Source organism: Momordica charantia (assembly GCF_013281855.1).
Source record: "Momordica charantia cultivar OHB3-1 chromosome 6 unlocalized genomic scaffold, Mcharantia_2.0 BLBB01000006.1, whole genome shotgun sequence".
Taxonomy (NCBI): domain Eukaryota; kingdom Viridiplantae; phylum Streptophyta; class Magnoliopsida; order Cucurbitales; family Cucurbitaceae; genus Momordica; species Momordica charantia.
This window is the reverse complement of record NW_028275164.1, coordinates 12405708-12425280: the sequence shown is the minus strand read 5'-3', so window position 1 is coordinate 12425280 and position 19573 is coordinate 12405708. Positions and strand designations below refer to the sequence as shown.

Sequence of the window (19573 nt, the reverse complement as noted above, 5' to 3'; positions counted from 1 at the left end):
GTTGGACCATAACCGGGTTGTTCATTAGAGGAGCAGTGGTGTTTAAGGAGTAAGATGTAACTCTGGGGTAAAATGGAATTTAACCCAACTTGAGTTACGAACACTCGTAAGGATTGACTCGTCATTAATGGTCGTATATCCATGGACACGAAACATTCTGCAGTGAGAAGAGTGCAATTGCGGGTCTTTAGTGGAATTACCCGTAGTTAACGAATCTAGATTAACTCGGTCAATGAGTTTGACCGATTAATCTTGCATCGTTGGAGCTTCGGATCTGTAGGTCCATTAGGTCCCCTTGCTAGCTCATAACGGGTAAAACGAGGATCAAATTTTTGAAAGAGTTTGAATTGTTCAAATTACTTAAGGGATTATATGTATATTGATACATTATAATATATATAGTTAATTGTAAATTAAAACTATATATTATGAGAGATATTATTTGAATGAGATTCAAATAAATTAATATGAATGAGATTCATATTAAAACTATAGGTTAAAAATAATGTGCATAAGATGTACATTAAAACTATAGGTTATACGAGAGAAATGTTTTAGAATATGATTCTAATTTTATAATAAATAATTAAGTGTTAATTATTTATGTATATATATATTTATTATTATTAATTGGATTCATAATTAATTATATTAATTAATTTGATTAATTAATTTTATATATATATATATATTATAATTATTTTATATATTTTAATTATATATATATATATTATTATTAATATTATTATTAATATTAACTCCCCCCAAAATTGCAGGGGAGTGGGAGTTGTTGTGATGTGGGGAGTTACCTCACGTCACCCTTCTTCTTCTTCTCCAAGTGTTGGAGAAGCAAGAAACATTTTTTTTTCAGAACAGAACAGAAGAAAAAGAACTCCTAGGATTTCTCTCAAATTCTCTCAATCTCTCCCTCTCTTCGATCAAGGTGCTACCACAAGCACGATCCCGAGACCCAAGAGGATAGCGAGGAAGATCCGGTGGTGGTGTTCGAGGGAAATTCACTGAAGAAATATTCTTCAAAGGTTTGTTTTTCCCCTGTATTTTTCTTCTTTAAAATTCGATTTTGTATCCTGAAAATCAGCAACGAAAATCCATTTCCGCTCCGGGATTCACATCCCTTCAACACAGACTTAACAACCTAGACTTAACAAATCCACACTTAGCAAACCCAGACTTAATAAACAAGCGCAAAACAGCGAACCAAACACCCCCTAATAGATTCAAGTCTAGCAACAGGAGCAAAAGCTTCCTCATAATATATTCCTTCTTCTTGACTATATCTTTGTGCAACGAACCTAGCTTTATTTCTAACAATATTACTATACTCGTCCATTTTATTTCTAAAAACTCATTTAGTACCAATATCAGGATGATCATCAGGACAGGGAACTAATTCCCAAACACTATTTCTTTCAAATTGATTTAACTCATCTTGCGTAGCAATTAACTAGAATTCATCAACTTCAGCTTTTTGGTTCAATTTGAGATACAAAAGCAACATTCTTTCATGCATTTAAACAAGATTGAGTTCTTACACCTTGAGATACGTCACCTATAATTAACTTCTTTGGATTGTGAGTTAAGAAACTCGAATCCTTAGGAATGGTTTCCTCTAGTACTTGTTGAGTCTCATTTACTACAGCGAGTTCCGAGTATTATCTTTAAAGTTCAAATTCTCAAAAGGCATTTCTAACTCATCACACTAGCAGAAACTTAATTAGCAGCAATATGAGATTCATCAAAGACAACATCCATTGACTCTTCAACTACAATGGTTTCTTTTATTAAAAACTCTATATGCTTTATTACATGTTGAATATCCTAAAAATATGCCAAATGTCAATTTTTGACTCAAACTTTCCAAGTTTTCTCTTATTTTTTAAAATAAAACATTTGCAACCAAAAACTTTGAAATAGTTGATATTAGGAGTTTTATCATTAAAAAACTCATGAGGGGTTTTATTCAAAATTGACCTTATTAAAACACGGTTCATCACATAAGAGGCAGTATTAACAGCTTCTGGTCAAAAATATTTTGGTAAATTATACTTATTTAACAAAAAAGTAGTTAATTCTTGCAAATAGCGATTTTTCCTTTCTACAACACCATTTTGTTGCAGTGTTTTTCGGAGAAGAAAAATAATGAGAAAAACCATTTCATCACACAAACTTTTCAAAAGCTGCGCGTTGTAAATTCTCCTCCATGATCACTTCTGATTTTCGAAACCATAAAACCTTTTTCATTTTGAATTTTCTTTGAAAAAATTAATAAAGGTTTTTAAGGTCTCATCCTTATGAGATAAAAATAAAGCCCAAGTAAATCTTGAAAGTCAACTATAACGAAAGCATAATGTTTTCCACTTAGGTCCAAATAGATTCATATGTAATAGTTGCTAAGGCCTAGAAGTAGAAACCATTTTCTTTGGTTTATAGGATGATTTGGTTTGTTTACCCATTTGACATGCATCACAAACTTTGTCTTTTCAAAATTTAATTTTGGAAGACCTCGAACAAGAGATTTTTTTGGAAATATTTGAAATCAAATACATGCTAGCACGACCTAATCTTCTATGCCACAACCAAGAAATATCATGCATTTTAGACAATCATTTATTATTAACAACAAGACAGTCATTCAATTCAATTGTATAAATATTTTTCTCTATTTCCTACAAACAGTAATTTTCCATCAAAGTATTTTCAATTATGCAATTTTTCTCATTGAATACTACTTTATAGCCTTTATCACATAATTTACTAATGCTTTTAAACCATCCACAAGCGACACATTATCAATAAAAAGTTTGAACCATTACCTATATTATTTCCAATGATTTTACCTCTTTTATTATCGCCAAAGGTAACGTATCCTCCATCTTTCTTTTCTAGGTTTGTAAATTTTGTGTGGTCTCCGATCATGTGCTTTGAACACCCACTATCCAAGTACCACTTGTTCTTTGTTGATCTCAAACATACCTAGAAAAAGATGATACTCAAGATGTAACTTTAGGTACCCAAGCTTGTTTGGGTCCTTGAGGGTTAGTGAGCAAAAATTTAGGAATCCATCTCCTTTCATTTAATGCACCATTTTTCTTCAAGTTACAAGCATAACTTTTATGACCAAGTTTTCCGCATGCATTGCAAACAATAGTAGACATTGAGCTTTCTTTAACAAAGTAGTTAATAAATTTCTTTTGTTTTTGATGAGGTTTATAGCCTAAACCACTTTTATCAAACATAGCTTGTTGTTTTCCCATCATCATATCTAAGTTCTTTTTACCATTTGTAAACTTTGAAAGGGTAGATGATATATCTTTATTTTTCACTTCTAATAATTTATACGCCTCTTTTAAAGCATGCAAATTTGACTTAGACATGACAAGATCTTTTATAAACATCTCACTTTCTTTATTTAACCTATCATGCTCGACTAATAAATCATGGTTCTCATGAGCTGGCCTAGTATTCTTCTTTTTAAGAGCTAATATTTATTACCTAATTTTTCAAATTCTTCTTTAATCTCATTATAAGCATCCATAAACTCATCAAAAGAATGATTTTCAAAACATATCTCATCGTCATCATCTTCATCTTCAAAAGCCATGAAACAAATATTAGCTACTTCTTTTCCGCTTTCAGAATTACATCATTCATCACTTTCATACAAAGTAGCTTTCATAGCCTTCTTGTTTCTCCTTGAAGATGATTTACGTAAGTAGAAGACATTTAGATTTTACATGTCCAGCCTTTTTACACTCGTAGCAGATGATGACATCTCTGGTGCTCTTTTCTCCTTTAGCATCTTGACTGTTGGTTCTCTTTGGAAAGTGTCTCTTTTTGATATGCTTCTTGAACTTCTTAGATAAGTAGGCAAGTTCTTTCTCGTTTAGCTCTTCATCACTTTCAAAAGTCCCTTCGAAGGATGTAGACTTTACTACTAAGCTTTTCTTCTTTTTGACGTCCTTTTCCATATTGCCTTTCATGATTATCTCATGCGTCATGGGAGATCCAATGAACTCCTCCAATGAAAATTTGAGAGATCCTTCGCTTCTAGAATCGCTGTCACTTTGGGTTCCCAACTTTTTGGTAGAAATCTTAGAATCTTCCTCACGTTCTCAACTGTGGTATATTCCTTTCCTAAACCTTTCAAAGCATTAACAATATTCGTAAATCTAGTAAACATTTCAGTAATAGACTCGTTAGAATCCATTTTAAACAATTCATAATTATGAACAAGTATGCTAATTTTTTACTCTTTTACTTGATTTGTTCCTCATCGATTACTTTTCAAGCATGTCCCATATTTTCTTCGCAGAGTTACATGCAAATACTCGATTAAATTCATTAGCACATAAAGCACAAAAACAACAATTCATTGCTTTAGCATTAATAGATATTTTTCTTTTATCATCATCATTAAACTCATTTTTCTTTAGCTACATCAACAATATCCACTTTCTTAACAGGAATTAAGGGACTTTTAGAAACAATTTTCCACAAGTTATAATCAATCGAAATAACTAAATTCCCATCCTAGTTTTCCCCAAGTATAATTATTTCCATAAAAAAGAGGTGGCCTAGTGGTAGAGTGACCCTCATTAAATCCATTAACCCCAATGTTTGCCATAAGATCAAACAATTAAATTTTAAGAAAAAAAGTTTCAAATAAAATTAAAAAACAAGATAATTTAATTTTCAAAGATATTAAATTAAAAAAATATATTTCAAAGATTTATTCCAAACAAAATAAATTTTCAGACTTTAATAAGTGGAGGAAAAAAAGTTTTCAAAAGTCAATTTTTGAGGAAAATTATTTTCTAGTAAAATTGGCTCAAAAACTCAAATTTTCAAGCTTTTCTTCTGCATTTAAAAAAAACTGTTTTAGAAAAAGATGGAATTTCAAGGATGAAACTTTTTGTAAAGAAACGAGCTACCCACTCTTTATAACAATTGTAGGATCGAATGGAAATGCCGGGGCAGGGGGTGAATAGGGTTGCTTACCACTTTTTCAAAATTTAAAATAAATTCAAGGTAATAAAAAATCATGCAATCAACAAAAGCATATTAACAAGAAAAATAATTATTAAGCAAGCTATATGCAATCTAGTAAATAATTCAAAGTAGTAAATGTTGAATTTAAAAAGGAGAAGAGAAGAGAATGAGTGACACCGAGAATTTTTATAGTGGTTCAGAAATTCCTACACTACTCCCCAAGACTCCTTCTTGGGTTATTTTACTGCAATGATCGAAACCGATCGACCATCTTTTTGTCCTAGGCTAAAGAGAAACTCAAGATCTTTTTTACTGGTTCACGATCTAACCAATTGATTTTTCTCACAACCCAAAGTGTACCCATACCTTAATACAAAACTCAATTTGAAAATAAATAATGTAGAAACACAAGTGGGTTACACAAGATTTTGCACCAAAGAAATAACTAAAAAGCCACACTCTAATGTATCTCTCACAAAGAATGAACAAGTTATGTGTAGAAGAGAATGAAAACTTTGCAAAAAATTTGAGAGGAGAATTTGAAGAGAGTAGATTTTCTTTGATAATTGGTGTGTGGAGAAGGATGAATTTGGAGGCTTTAAATAGAGTTTCGTGGATGAAACTTGGCCATTGATTTAGGGCAACAAATGATGAACGGTGTAGATTAAGAGGTGAGGTAAGGAAATGAAATAAAGAGGATTTGAAGATTTAGAGAAATGAGTGGAAATTGATATCAAATTTATGGAGATTGTAGTGATTGTAGAGATTGAGAGATTTGTGGAATTTGAATTGTAGAGATTGAAAGCGCCACACGTCGTCCTCTCATTTGTTCGATTTGTTGTATGTCACGTCAGCATAAGCATGTCCTCTTGATGCCACATGTCAACTTCTGAGTGATCCACTTGTCCATGTCACCCGCCACTTAAGATTTTTCTCTTGACCATAACTTCTTCGTTTGAACTCTGATTTGAGTGATTCGACAGACATTGGTTTTGTCCTCTATGCTATGGACACTTTGAAACACTCAAATTATTAGTTCATACTTGGTTTGTGATCATCAAAATATTTGGTTTGATTGAAGCCATAAAGCTAACATATGATGGACGAAAAAAGGTTTGGGTGAATTATACATCTTTTCAAAACTTCGTCTCCTGCATTCTTATAGATTTGGGTCTTATCTACAAATTTGTCTTCTTTGAAGTCTTCTAATTCGACTTTCTTAAGGGTGAAATTCATGCAATTTACCAATTGATTAAAAAAAAGACTGCTAAACATGAAAGCATGTATTCTTAAAGTTATTGTGTTTTTGCTATTCAATAGTTGATTAAAAAAAAGAGACGAAAAGAAAAAAGGACCTCATTTTTCATTACTCCTTGGTGTTTACACTTTTAATTCATTTGCTAGCCTTGCATTAATTTCTCATTCTTAAATCTTGGTGTTGTAAACTCGGATTTATGGTGTATTTTGATGTATTTCAAGTTTTAAGACTTTTCATTTACTTTTTAGGTTACAAATAGTTAATAGTTGTTTATGGTATTAATGGACTTAAGTGTTCCAACCATTCAAATGCCTATATGTTACTTTAAATACTATTTTGCAACCTATATATAGCCATGTACGTTTGATTTGAGAATATGTAAAATTGAGATGTAATGAAATGAGCCTTTGAGCCTTTCTTTTAGCTAAGAGCTAATGAATTTTGCATCTTGTGATATTTTGCATGTTTAGGATCATTCAAGTAAGAATTGATCATTCTTGCTTATGGAGTGATTCGGATCTCAAACAAGGAATGAGTTTCTTACCTTGGGATATTTGATCAACATGGTAATCCGGTTCTTACTTTCATTGGGTTGATTCCACAATCGTTTTCGAGGTTTTTGAGATTGAGTTCTATGGGCTTGTATATTAGGAAAGTTTTTAGATCCAATTTCTCAAGGGTTTCTTAACACTAACCATGCAAATTCAAACCAATCATTATGCTACAAAATTAAACCAATCACAAGAGCTAAGAGTTTGGAGCTAAAAGCTTCAAGAATCATTGAATGATAACTTCCAAGTTAAGGTACCGTTCACACATGGTGAAGAGCTGCATTCATTCAATCTTAACAAGGCACCATTTTCATTCAAAAAGCTTAATGAATCTAAAAATTCATATTCATTCTCATATTTAATGCATCATGTACCATTTAAATTCTACGTATTTTTATTTAAGAAGGTTAATGTATAGGTGTGAAGCCTAAAGGGATGTTAGCAAAATTTAGACTAGTTTGGCCTAGAGTTATGTCTTTTCTTTTTGATTTTTCAATTACTATAAATAAGAATGTAAACTTTGATTTTGGAATGCAATTGAAATTTGAATGAAAGTGAATTTTTCTCATTAGTTTGGCTGAAAGCTTCAAAAACTTGTAGTAGAAATTGCTTACTGCAAGTGTACGGATCAAGTTTTAATATAGATGGTAAGTGAATACCGATATCGTCCTCTAGATTGGGTTTCTTGCTCACTTGAGTACAGATACAATCACCCAATTTTATTTAGAGAATCGAATCTTAATGAAAGAATAGTAACAAAGAAAAGAAACACGCACTAAAATAAAGATAAATAAATGGGAGAAAAGTCCTAGGGAATTGATTTCACCTATTGAATCTATGAACCAACTACTTAATTACTCAAGATTGAACGAATTATTAATTCTATAGGCCAAGAAGTCTCAAATCTCAACTACCTCTCCCGAGCACAAGCTAGTTCTCCTTACCAATTAAGAAACCAATATTCCTATCTAGTTTCAATAACAAGTAAAGACTTTATTAAACAAATCTTTTAACGACCTCTAAAGGACTTCTAAATCTCTCGATCTTAAAACCCTTTTAGTTATGCATTCCAATTCTAACTCTAAACCAACATATTGATTTTAGCACCACCAAATCTACATTAAACCTATATGAAACACAAAAGGTAATGAGAAAAATAAATCTAAAGAAACTAAGATAGCATAAAAAAAAAAAAAAAACTTTTGGGTTGCCTCCCAAAAAGCGCTTTATTTAACGTCTGTAGCTAGATTGTATAAAACTTCTCAATTTTCTTTGACCCCTTCTTCCTTGAATCGATGTATCCTACTAGCTCTAGTAGGCTCATTTACTTTTCATGGGCACCTGAAAGAGAAAAAATTTTATAATATAAATTAGGAAAGTTAAAGAAAAATAAATTAAAATTATATTTACAAGACTCCTCAAGATAAAGAAAGAAAAAATGAGAATTAAGAGAATTTTCAAAAGATAAAATAGGATTAGGCTTTTCAGCCTCTTCCTTTATCGCTCGAATTTCCTCTTCCAAATTAAGCTCGTGTTCTTTCTTTATCTCATAAAACTGTACTTCCTGGTGTTGCTCAAAGTTGTCCAACTCATCCCTACTATCAACGCATACAACTTTACAAGCTTCGGCCTCAGTGATATGGAAAAAATTTTGCTCATGAAGGGCTTTAATTAAATCAACTATCTGGCTAAGTTGTATTTCCAGACTCTCTATAGCAGCTCCGTTTTCTTCAATTGTGGCCTCAACCTTATCCACTTTGGCCTCTATCCTATTCATCCTTTCTGATCTTCTGCACAAAAATTTTTAATTCTACATTCCAAAGTACATTCTCGCAATAAATCTTCAAGACATGAATTTTCCTCACTCCGATTGGGATAATTTTGGCCCCAAGTACCTTCATTGTCACCATACAAAGAATTTCCATATTTCATATAATTAGAATGATAATAATTAGACACTTGACTTTTCTGAAAACACCCATAATTGACATAAGAATTTTCAGGGTCATAAGAGGGGTAAATTGAAGAATAAAAATTAAATGATGGTGGTGACCCTTGGGTGGTCGAAGACTCCTCATAAGGCCACTCGTAATTATAAAAAGACATGATTAATTCAAGCATAAAGGCATACACCACTCAACCAAGTAACCAGAAAATAATAAACAAAAACTAAAATAAGAAAAAAATCGAGATAAAGAAAATATATACAAAAGAAAAAAAACTCTAAATTAAGACCAAGCTAGTTCTCTACGATATCAAGTTAAACTAAATAATTGCCAATCCTCGGCAACGACGCCAAAAACTTGTAGCAGAAATTGCTTACCACAAGTGTACGGGTCAAGTTTTAATATAGATGGTAAGTGAATACCGATATCGTCCTCTAGATTGGGTTTCTAGCTCACTTGAATACTACAAATACAATCACTCAATTTTATTTAGAGCATCAAATATGAATGAACGAATAGAATCAAAGAAAATAAGCACTAAAATAAAGATAAAAAAGGGGGAGAAAGGTCCTAGGGAATTGATTTCACTTATTAAATCTATGAACCAACTACTTAATTACTCAAGATTGAACGAATTATTAATTCTATAGGCCAAGAACTCTCAAATCTCAACTACATCTACCGAGCGCAAGCTAATTATCTTTACTAATTAAGAAACCAATATCTCAATCTAGTTTCAATAACAAATAAAGACTTTAGACAAATATTTTAACAACCTCTAAAGGACTTCTAAATCTTCCGATCTTAAAACCCTTTTAGTTATGCATCCCAGTTCTAACTCTAAACCACCTCTTCCGAGCGTAAGATTTCAAGTCTAAAATCAATCAATCTATGGCCAGTAGATTAAAGGCATTAAGCATAGAGAAACATAAATAAAATATTTAAATGCATTCAATCAAGAGAATCAAACAATCAATCCATAAGGTTTAATGGCTACATTAATCCCTAAGATAAGAGGTTTAGCTTCTCATATTCAATGTAAAACAATAAAATCACAGTGAGATGCTCTTAACAAAAATAGAAAAATCAATAGAAAGGAGAAGAAACTATGTTCCGCGTGTCAACCGTCCATTCCCGAAGCGAGCTCCAAGATCCCGAGCCATGTAAATCTCTTTTCTAAGATCTCAAATGCTCTCCTTGCCATTCAAATTGGCCAAAAAGGCAAACTACCGAAAAACGTCTCCCAAACTCCCCCTTCTCGGCGGCTACAAAATCCTATTTTTATAAAAAGTTATCGCAGCAGCGCCATGGTGCTACACTAATCACAAAACAGAAAATTTAAACTTCGGAGCGCCGAGGCCAGTGTCGTGGCGCTATCTCCTCCGGTTTTTGGCTTCAAATCTTGTTCTTATTCCATCTTGGTCACTTTGATTCCTATTTTTCTCTCATTTTGATCCAAATATGTCTCATTTCCTCCCGATACTTTATTCCTGTAAAATATATCTTATATGCTTAAATTTGTCATGAAGAAACAAAAACTAACAAATAATTTCAATATAAATCTCATGAAATGTAGCTCACAAAGTGTGTTATCAGGAATGCAATTGAAAGTTGAATGAAAGTGAGTTTTTCTCATTTGTTTAATTGAAAGCTTCAGCTCCCATCTCTTAAGCAATTTCTTGTGTCTTTAGAATTTGCATGTTACAGTCAATCATTGGTGTTGATCATACCTCTTGTTGAGTGATTTAAATCACGAGTTTCCTTTCTCTACTCTTGATATTGATCATCAAGGTAATCTATTCTAAACATTTCTTTAGGTTGGTTCCATGATTGTCTTGGGGTTTTTAAGGTTGTGATCTAAAAGTCTAGTTTGCCAATGGTTGTTGGTAAGGGTTGTCGATGCCCTCCAAAATAAAGACTGATTTTACTCAATTTAACTTGTAAAAGTAGTGAGACCAGGTCAAATCCCAAGGGAACCAATGAAATTAATTTCTCAAAGTTTAAAAATGGGGGGTTTTGTAATTAAATTTTGAAATTTAAAAAGCTAGACCAAAAGGAAAGCGAAAGTGAATCTTACCAACTTCCAATCCAAATATGTGATTTTCATCCAAGTGTAATTTTGATCATATGTTTTACACAAAATTAGTTTCTTGATTCAAGAACTTAGTCTAATTACTCGGAACAGCCGTGGTAAGTTTTAATTCTTCTAATTTAATTAATTTAGACCAAGCATCAAATTAAATCTTATTAATTAATCAACTGGGCACGATAGCGTTCAATATTAGTCAAAGAATAGCATTAAGGATGATGAGAATGACTAAACCAAAATCAATTAATTTGAGATAGCTTGCAAGTTACTTAATTTTGTCCCTTTGTTTCTCTAGAGTCTATTATGCAAGCTATGTAAACATGAAAAAGCAATAAATACACACACATAAGTCAACTCCTTGCTACTTATTTCAATCATTCAAGACAATTACGGATCACAAACTCATGGGTAGCAGTAGAACAATTAATATGAATTGAGGCGTCAATTTAATTAATATAAACTATTCATAAATAATAAGAACAAGAAACAAAGAATACTTGAAGAAGAAATCTTTATCTAGCTCGAGCCTCTCAAGCTTACAATCAGACTTGAATCACCCTTGAGTTGGAAGAATTAAAGCCTAGCCACTCGTAATGGAAGGAGATAACTTGAATTTTGGAGAAGAGAGCTTTTTGTTAGAACTAAAATGATGGATCTCCCAATAAGGCTTCTCTATTTGTAGAGATTAACTTTATCCTCTTTTAAGGAGGAATTATCTCTATAAGGAATTTCTAACTAATTGGGAAATATCCTTTTAAAAGAAAACAAATTAAATAAAAGAGTTCCTAATCAATTGAGGATTATGTTTCCTACTTTGATTATATCTCTTTATTTACAAAATATCCTAAAAATTCATAATTCTCAAATTGAAGCTTCCCGCCATAATAATTGTGTCTGTATTTATCCGTTGAACTCTCCCCAATTTGGTGAAGTCTGCATTATCCTCTAAAATTGCGTTTTAAAATTATTATTCTTGAATATCTTCAATCTGCCACAAAATGATAAATTATAATTAAATTCAAATATTTAAACGTAATAAATTAATAAAATGTAAAATAAATATATAAAATATAGGTATCTTTTTCATCTTATCAGTTGTTAATCTCATTCTCAAGAATTTCTTAACAGTTGGTGCATTTGCTTCTTTGGCTCGGGTCACATTGGATTGACCCAATGATGAGGATGAACGTAGGCAACCTACATGCAGGCTAAACAATTGAATTAAATGATTCACGACCATCAATATTGGCCAATAAGGATGACCATGAGGAATTTAATTACCCACCAACTTATTACCAACATTTATCATAACAAAGGAGCCAATTAAAAAGAGGACCGTTCATCATCCCTCACTTCCTTGGTGTAAGATTTTTTTTTAATAAAACATGTAGGGATGAGAATTTGGTCAACTTTTAATCGAAAATAGATAGGTACTTTAACCAGTTGAGCTATATTCAAGTTGGTAGACTATTAAGATTTATTATAATTAAATCCTAAATACTAATCTTTAACCACTCCTAAACTATATAGTTATTATAAATAAGTACACAATTAGCCTATTTGGGTTTCAAATAAAAAATGGCATAACTATTCAAAATTTATACTATTGTCTAAATATTGGCCCATAATGTATGAAGTCCATCAGAAATTACCAATTTTAATAAAAATATAAACACACGCAATCTAAAAATGGAAAAGAAAATTAAATATTGGTCATCATCAAAATCCTAAAATTTTGCCTCCGTATTTTCTCCTAGAATATTGCCTCTCTATTTTTCCCTAAAATCTTGTCTCCCTATTTTCCAATTTCATGGCAATCCTCAAACCTCCTCACTTCAACCGGCGACGGCAACTTAGAGTAGAGTTCATTCTTGACGTTTTCCGACGGCAATGGGGTATTTCTCATCGGCAGTTTCTAAACACGCGCACAACCGGAACAACGACGCCCAGTACATCTATCACCGCTGCACCGTGCCACCAGTCAAAATCTCTGAGCTGCAAATATGACTTGAGATCCTCGGCCGTTGGGTTCGTGAGGTTGCCGCATCATGAGTGTCATCATGGCGGCAGAACCAACACCGTTGAGGGACGTCACCGACACAAGGGAATCACGCCGTCGTGGAGGGACGTCGTGCCACTACGATTTGGATCTGGGAACTGGCCGCTGATTGCTACAAATCATCGTTTGTCGTGGGTTTGTGCTGTTAGTGTGGTGTGCCATTTCTTGGGTGTCATCGGGGTTAGGTGGCCTATGGAGAAAAAAAATAATAGAAACCTATGGTTTTTTTTTTCAAAGGAGAAATAGATGATGTCACTGTGGAGAATAATGTATATACTAGTATATATTATATAACACATTAGGGGTATATTATTATCCTACTCTAAGTAAATATATATATATATTATAAAATGGTCATTGGAATATATTATATAATCTATATATAGCAATAAAAAGTATATATTTATGTTTAGTATACTATTAGAAAAAAGACACACCGGGAAAAAAATGTTGGAAAAATAATAATGAGAGGAATGAGATAATTAAAATATGTAAAAAATATTTTGGAAGAGTATATGTTTTATCATAAAATAAGATGTCGGAGAAAAAAGAGCCCAGATAAAAAAATATACACCAAAAAATTCAAAAAAAATCACCGGACAATTAAGCAAGAATAAATTTGGAAAATATAAAGAATTGGAAAATTCGAAATCAAGATTATATCGAGGATGGAAAAAAGAATTAGAAAGAACTTTTTTATAATTGGATAGATATAAAGAATCTTATTGATGAGAGAAAATCGGGACAAATGGTATGGGGTCCATGTGAGAATGAATTACAAGATTTGAATATATCATGTTTAATAGGTGTAATATGAGGATTGAGGATTGAGGATTCTCCCATGACTCCTCGATTAATGGAGGATTCTTTCCCGATGACTTTTGAGAAGGTGTTCAGGGAATTAAAATTTGTTCCTATTCCTAGTATTTTTTTTTAAATAGGCAATTGTTTTATTGGCCAAATGTGTCATTTCTGATCGTTTCTATGTCTTATGAGACAATTGTTTTCCTTCGTAGATTGTGATGATGATATGTGGTCTATGGCCACCACTCTTCAGATGTAACCCTTAATGGTATTATTTCTATTTAATGCAATGTTTATTTGTTTAAAAAACATATGAAATTTTTGAAACCTAATTAAATCTAATTATTAAAATAAAACATAAATTCCATCCAATAAAATAGCATTAATTGAGGACAAATTCGGATAAACAAAAAAAAATTCAAATGTGAAAATTTAAATTTGAAAATATTGAAAAGAAGGTCTATTGTGTTGCATAGTTTCTAATCTAACTCACTAAAGACAATTCCTCCTACCATTATACTTTCTAAGGTATGAAATTGTCTGGAATTAAAGTTAATCTCACCCAATAAAAAGTATTTATTAAATCAACAAAGGGTGTGGGAAGTCAAATCTCGAATCATAGAAAAGGTAAGTAATATCTTAATTGCCAAGTCGAACATAACTTGTGGATAAAATACGTATTACCATTTGAAATATCGATGGTTCAATTTCTTCCTTCCATCCAAACTTGAAAAGAAAAAGTAATATATTGATTAGTTAACCTATACTCAAATCGGTGCTATGAAATTGATGAAAAAGTTTGAGGGCCTGATTGTAAATTCGGTAAAGGTGGCCTTGCCGGCTTTTGGTCATGAAAGAGGCCCAAGTGAGGCCTTTCCTTCCTTTGTTCGCTTCAGTTCCGCCATGGCGAGAGAGAAGAACCCTGGCTTGAAGATCCTCTGGGTCTGGACTCTCGGCACCGCCGCCATTCTGGTTACAAGCGTAGCTCGGATGAGGATGCGGGATATGGAGACCATTATCAACTCTGATCAACAACAATCGCAGCCGCAACAAACGTTTCCTACTGATTCTCTTCCCAACGGCGAAGGAGTGATTCGGGACGACACATCACAGGTTTAGAAGCAGGCACGCCTTTGAATTCAACTCAAACCGGTAGTTCTCTTTTCGAATTTGGGGTTGGGTGATGTGGGTTTTTGGTCTAAATCCCATTTTCGAAGGGGAGTGTACATAAGTGTTTGATGAAATTCCCGAATGGAAGGAACTGCCAATATTTTACTCGTAACACTGCAATTGCTTTGAATCTTTGATGTGCCAATTTCAATGAAACGTTTGCTGCTAGCTACATTTGCCTGGTGTAGATTGCTAGGTCTGGTCTGCCTCTTGGTTGCAATCTGTATGCTCAATGAGGATTTTATCACAGTTTTTTCACAGGTTTAGAAGCAATCACGCCTTGGAGTACAAGTTAAACTGGTCATTTTCTTTCGAATTTATGGTTTGGGGCTATGAATTTTTGGTCAAAATCCATTTTCGAAGGAGTGTGCATAAAGTGTATGATAAAATTCCTGAATGGTAGGAACTTGTTATATTTCACTGTTAATGAGCTTGTAATTGCTTTGATGTGTCAATCTAATGAAATATTTGCTGCTACATTTCCCTGGCCTGCCTCTTAGTTGCACTTTGAGACAGTTTTTTGAGGATGGGCACCATCTTCTTTCTATTTCAACTCCACCTTTTGTTATCTTCCTTCTAAACTTCATCCTGGATCTTTTTCAAAGTCAATTGTTTATTTCTCAAAGCCCTGGTTTTCCTTTCTTTCAATTCTCTCGTGTTGTTCTTTTTTTGGCTAATATGAGTCATTTTAGAAACTTTTGCTCAAATAGTGTGGTTTTCAAATTTATTTGCTAAACATTATAACATGTTTGAGTGGGGGTCAAAATCCCTTAGAGGCTAGGGGTGCAAGCTGAAAATGAAAAACTTGATTGAGGTTGTGGATTTATTTTGTCGATTTAGTTAGTTTTGTGGATGGCCTTTTCAATTAGTTCTGTTTTCATAGTTAGTCTAGTTGTTTTTCGTTTTTCTTAAAACAATAGATAGAGTGGTAGAAATTGTTGGATTTGGAATGTAAGATAGATATGTTGCTGAGGATGTAAAGATGATCAACAATGAGCACAACCTTGATTGAGGTTGTAGGCTATAGCTGGGATTTTATTGAATGCTTGTATAATCCTATACTAACCCCTCACATGATGAGAAGACATAATGCGATAAAATAATAAAAACCTTCCAATAGTTGGATTTGGAATGTAAGAGCACAGACACGGAATGCGACATGTCAATTTTCAAAAAGAGTAAGACATGATGCACTTGGAAATTTAATTTTTTTTTATATAAAAAAATGTGTTAATATAGGAGAAAAAGCAAATGAAAGTATGAAGAATGAGAAGAAATGGACTATGGAGAATTGTGTACGAGAAAACAGAGATAAAAGGAAAAAATGAAAAAATATATATGTGTGTGTGTATATATGTATATTTGGTACAAGGAATCAGCGGAGGAGAGCGCAAAATAATTCTAGGAGGAAGAAAAACCTGTGTGAGTTGGACCTAAACTTAAAATGTAATGGTAGTAATTTTTTTGTATGATATTTTAGTAGTTTAAATCCATAAACTAGAGAATTATTTTAAAATTTTTTTTTATAATAGAGATTTTTCTAGTTTATATTTTTGTTGTTTGCTCTTATCTTTCATAAAAAAAATGGATAATATTTATTAAGTAAGATTGGACTAGATAAAGTAGATTAAGAAAAATAAAAGAAAAGAAAGATAAAAGGAATTAAAAAAAAATGAAATAAAGATGGACTGGGCCTTAGAATTAATTAAAAGAAATCACAAAACCTAGGTTTATGGTTAAGCTGTCGTATGTTTTTCCTTGTCTTAATTTTCCACCTCGCAAAAGTTTTTCTTTTTTCCTCCCTCGTGATTCGTATATCTAGTGGTTATATGGTTAACCACCACAATAATCTCAAGATGCTGGGAAACTCTTAAAGTCATGGTCGGGGAAGTTTGGCTCTTGATGTCTCCCCAAAGTTGGTTAGCATGGCAAGTACTGGTCGATGATGACATTGAGGATCTGGTGACGTAGTCCATTAAATCTCGACTTGACAAGGTCATCCTCACAAGTCGAAGGAGTTCCACCATGGTTGAGCAAATCGATGTTGTATTAGTTAGGGTGCATATTGTCATGGTCATGCTTGTCCAGGACCTGTTGCCCGTGCCGCATGCCCATAACAACCTCTTTCCACATACTTTCATGTCATGTATTTAGTTTTGCTTGTTATTTAGTTTTCCTTGTACTTTGGTGGCGAGTGACTCTTCGCCACTTTGCATGTTCACGCCTGCCAAAGGCAAAATGCTTTACAATCTACCTTAGGGGGTACACCTAGTCATCCTCCCTACATTGCGTTGTATTCTTGTCTTGCCGCTAATCTATTATCTTGCATTCAAGCTTACAACAACTTCCAAAATGCTTACAAACGTTTTCCAAACCTTTTTCTCTAACCTCGTTTTCCAAAACCGTTTTCTCGAGAACGGGGGTGGAGGTTTGCGACATATAGCCTTTGCCACCGGCTATTCGTTTCCGCATTGACTGACTTGCTAGAGGGTGAAAGCAAGTGCCGCACAATCGCTTCCTGAGTCCCGTTAAAGTGCGATTGTGACAGTTGGTATCAGAGCCCAGTTGGCTCATCGAGTTGGAAAACAGTAACTATGTCCGCGACAAAGCAGTTGGGCAAGTCCCACGTCGACAGACTCGTCGAGATCGAAGAACAGCTGTTGTTCTTGAGGGAAATCCTTGACAACCTTAGATATGTGGAATCTCGGCTGGATGAGATCTCCACCAAAGCTGACGGAATTGACGTCGTGAATGTCCGCATAGACGGGCTTGCTATACGTGAGTTAATGCTTCGGGTTGAGACCCTTGAAGACAAGGTTAAGCGTACTGATAACCTTGAGCGTGGCGAAAGCTCATCGAGCTCAATCGCCCACATGGAGGAGCGTGTCGAAGAAATAGACATCTCCCAGAAGACTATTGTGCAGATGGTCAGTGAGCTGACCGACGACTTCAAAGCCACCATCGACGAAATGAGGGCGGAGATTGCCAAATTAGGCACCAAAGTAAATCTCACCATGAGAGCGGTGGGAAATCAGGCCCCAGCTGGGGGACCGATTCAGTTCAACAAGGTGAAAGTTCCCAAACCCAAGCCCTTCTGTGGGGCGCGAGATGCTAAAGCGCTTGAGAACTTCATCTTCGACCTTGAGCAGTACTTCAAGGCGACAAGCACGGTGACAGAGGAATCGAAAGTCACACTAGCCACAATGCATCTTGCCGACGATGCGAAGTTGTGGTGGAGAGCGAGATATGTAGATGTACAAGAGGGCAAATGTACCATCGACACGTGGGAAAAACTAAAGCAGGAACTCAGATCCCAATTTTTCCCGGAGAATGTAGAGATTCTTGCCCGTCGTAAACTGCGTGAATTACGACACACAGGAAATATTCGAGACTATGTAAAGCAGTTTTCAGGGTTGATGTTGGACATCCACGATATGTCCGAGAAAGACAAGGTCTTCGCCTTCGTGGAGGGCTTGAAACCATGGGCCCGGCCAAACTGTATGAACAGAAGGTACAAGATATCCCTACTGCTTACGCAACAGCCAAACGGTTGTTCGATCTTAGCAACGATACATCACAAGAGCAGAGGAAGACCCAAGCTTCTTCCAGTAGTGGGAACAGACCCGCTAGATCGGGGTCCCCTAAAACTGGGGGAGCTGACAGAAATGGAGGAGGAGACCGCAAACCCTTCCAGCAGAGAGAGGGAAATACATGGAGAGGGCCGAACCCACCGAACAATAACAATCAGACAGGACCATCCTGCTTCATTTGTAAGGGACCGCACAGAGTATACGAGTGTCCGAATCGAGCTGCTCTCCGAGCCTTCCAAGCCACACTGACGAACGACCGAGCGATCGAACCGGAAGGCACCGAAACAGATACTCCTCCCGAAGACGCCGATGACAACCCCCGTATGGGAGCACTCAATTCTTATCAGCGCTTCAGAAGAAAGCCGAGGAAGTGAAGGAACCTCTGGAACGTGGTCTGATGTATGTGGAAGCATGGGTCAATCAGAAAGCCGCAAAAAACACTATGGTAGATTCTGGCGCCACCCACAATTTCATGACAGAAACCGAGGCACGTCGGCTGAACTTGCGATGGGATAAAGACCCAGGAAAGATGAAAGCGGTCAACTCGGCCGCCCTCCCCATCATGGGAGTGCCAAAAGAGTCTCAGTAAAGCTAGGGACATGGAGTGGACAGGTCGACTTGTGATAGTGCGGATGGACGACTTCGACGTAGTATTGGGGATGGAATTTCTGCTGGAACACAAAGTCATCCCCATACCCCTCGCTAAGTGCCTGGTTGTAACGGGTTCCGATCCCACAATGTTCAGACAAGCATCAAACAACCAAGCGGAGTGAAGATGATATCAGCACTCCAACTAAAGAAAGGTCTCTCGCTCGTGACGAGCGACCTTTATGGTCATTCCTGTTGTGGAAGGCGAAAATTCTGAAGAGCCAGTTCCCAGAGAAATCCAGCGAGTCTTGGAGGTGTATGCCGATGTAATGCCAGACAACCTGCCCAAAAATCTACCTCCAAGACGGGGGATAGACCATGAGATTGAATTATTACCGGGGCGAAAAACCGCCCGCCAAGAACGCCTATCGGATGGCTCCTCCCGAGCTAGTTGAACTGAGGAAACAACTTGATGAATTACTGAATGCTGGATTCATCGCCCGGCTAA

General features: G+C 34.9%; 1 protein-coding gene across 1 annotated transcript; it reads left to right on the top strand.

The window, feature by feature from the left end:
* The first annotated feature begins 14596 nt into the window (after positions 1-14596).
* Positions 14597-14964, top strand: LOC111018274 (basic leucine zipper/W2 domain protein). The gene has a single exon (XM_022294301.2). The coding sequence runs from the start codon at positions 14621-14623 to the stop codon at positions 14834-14836; it is 216 nt and encodes a 71-aa protein (XP_022149993.2). The 5' UTR covers positions 14597-14620; the 3' UTR covers positions 14837-14964.
* Positions 14965-19573: the final 4609 nt, after the last annotated feature.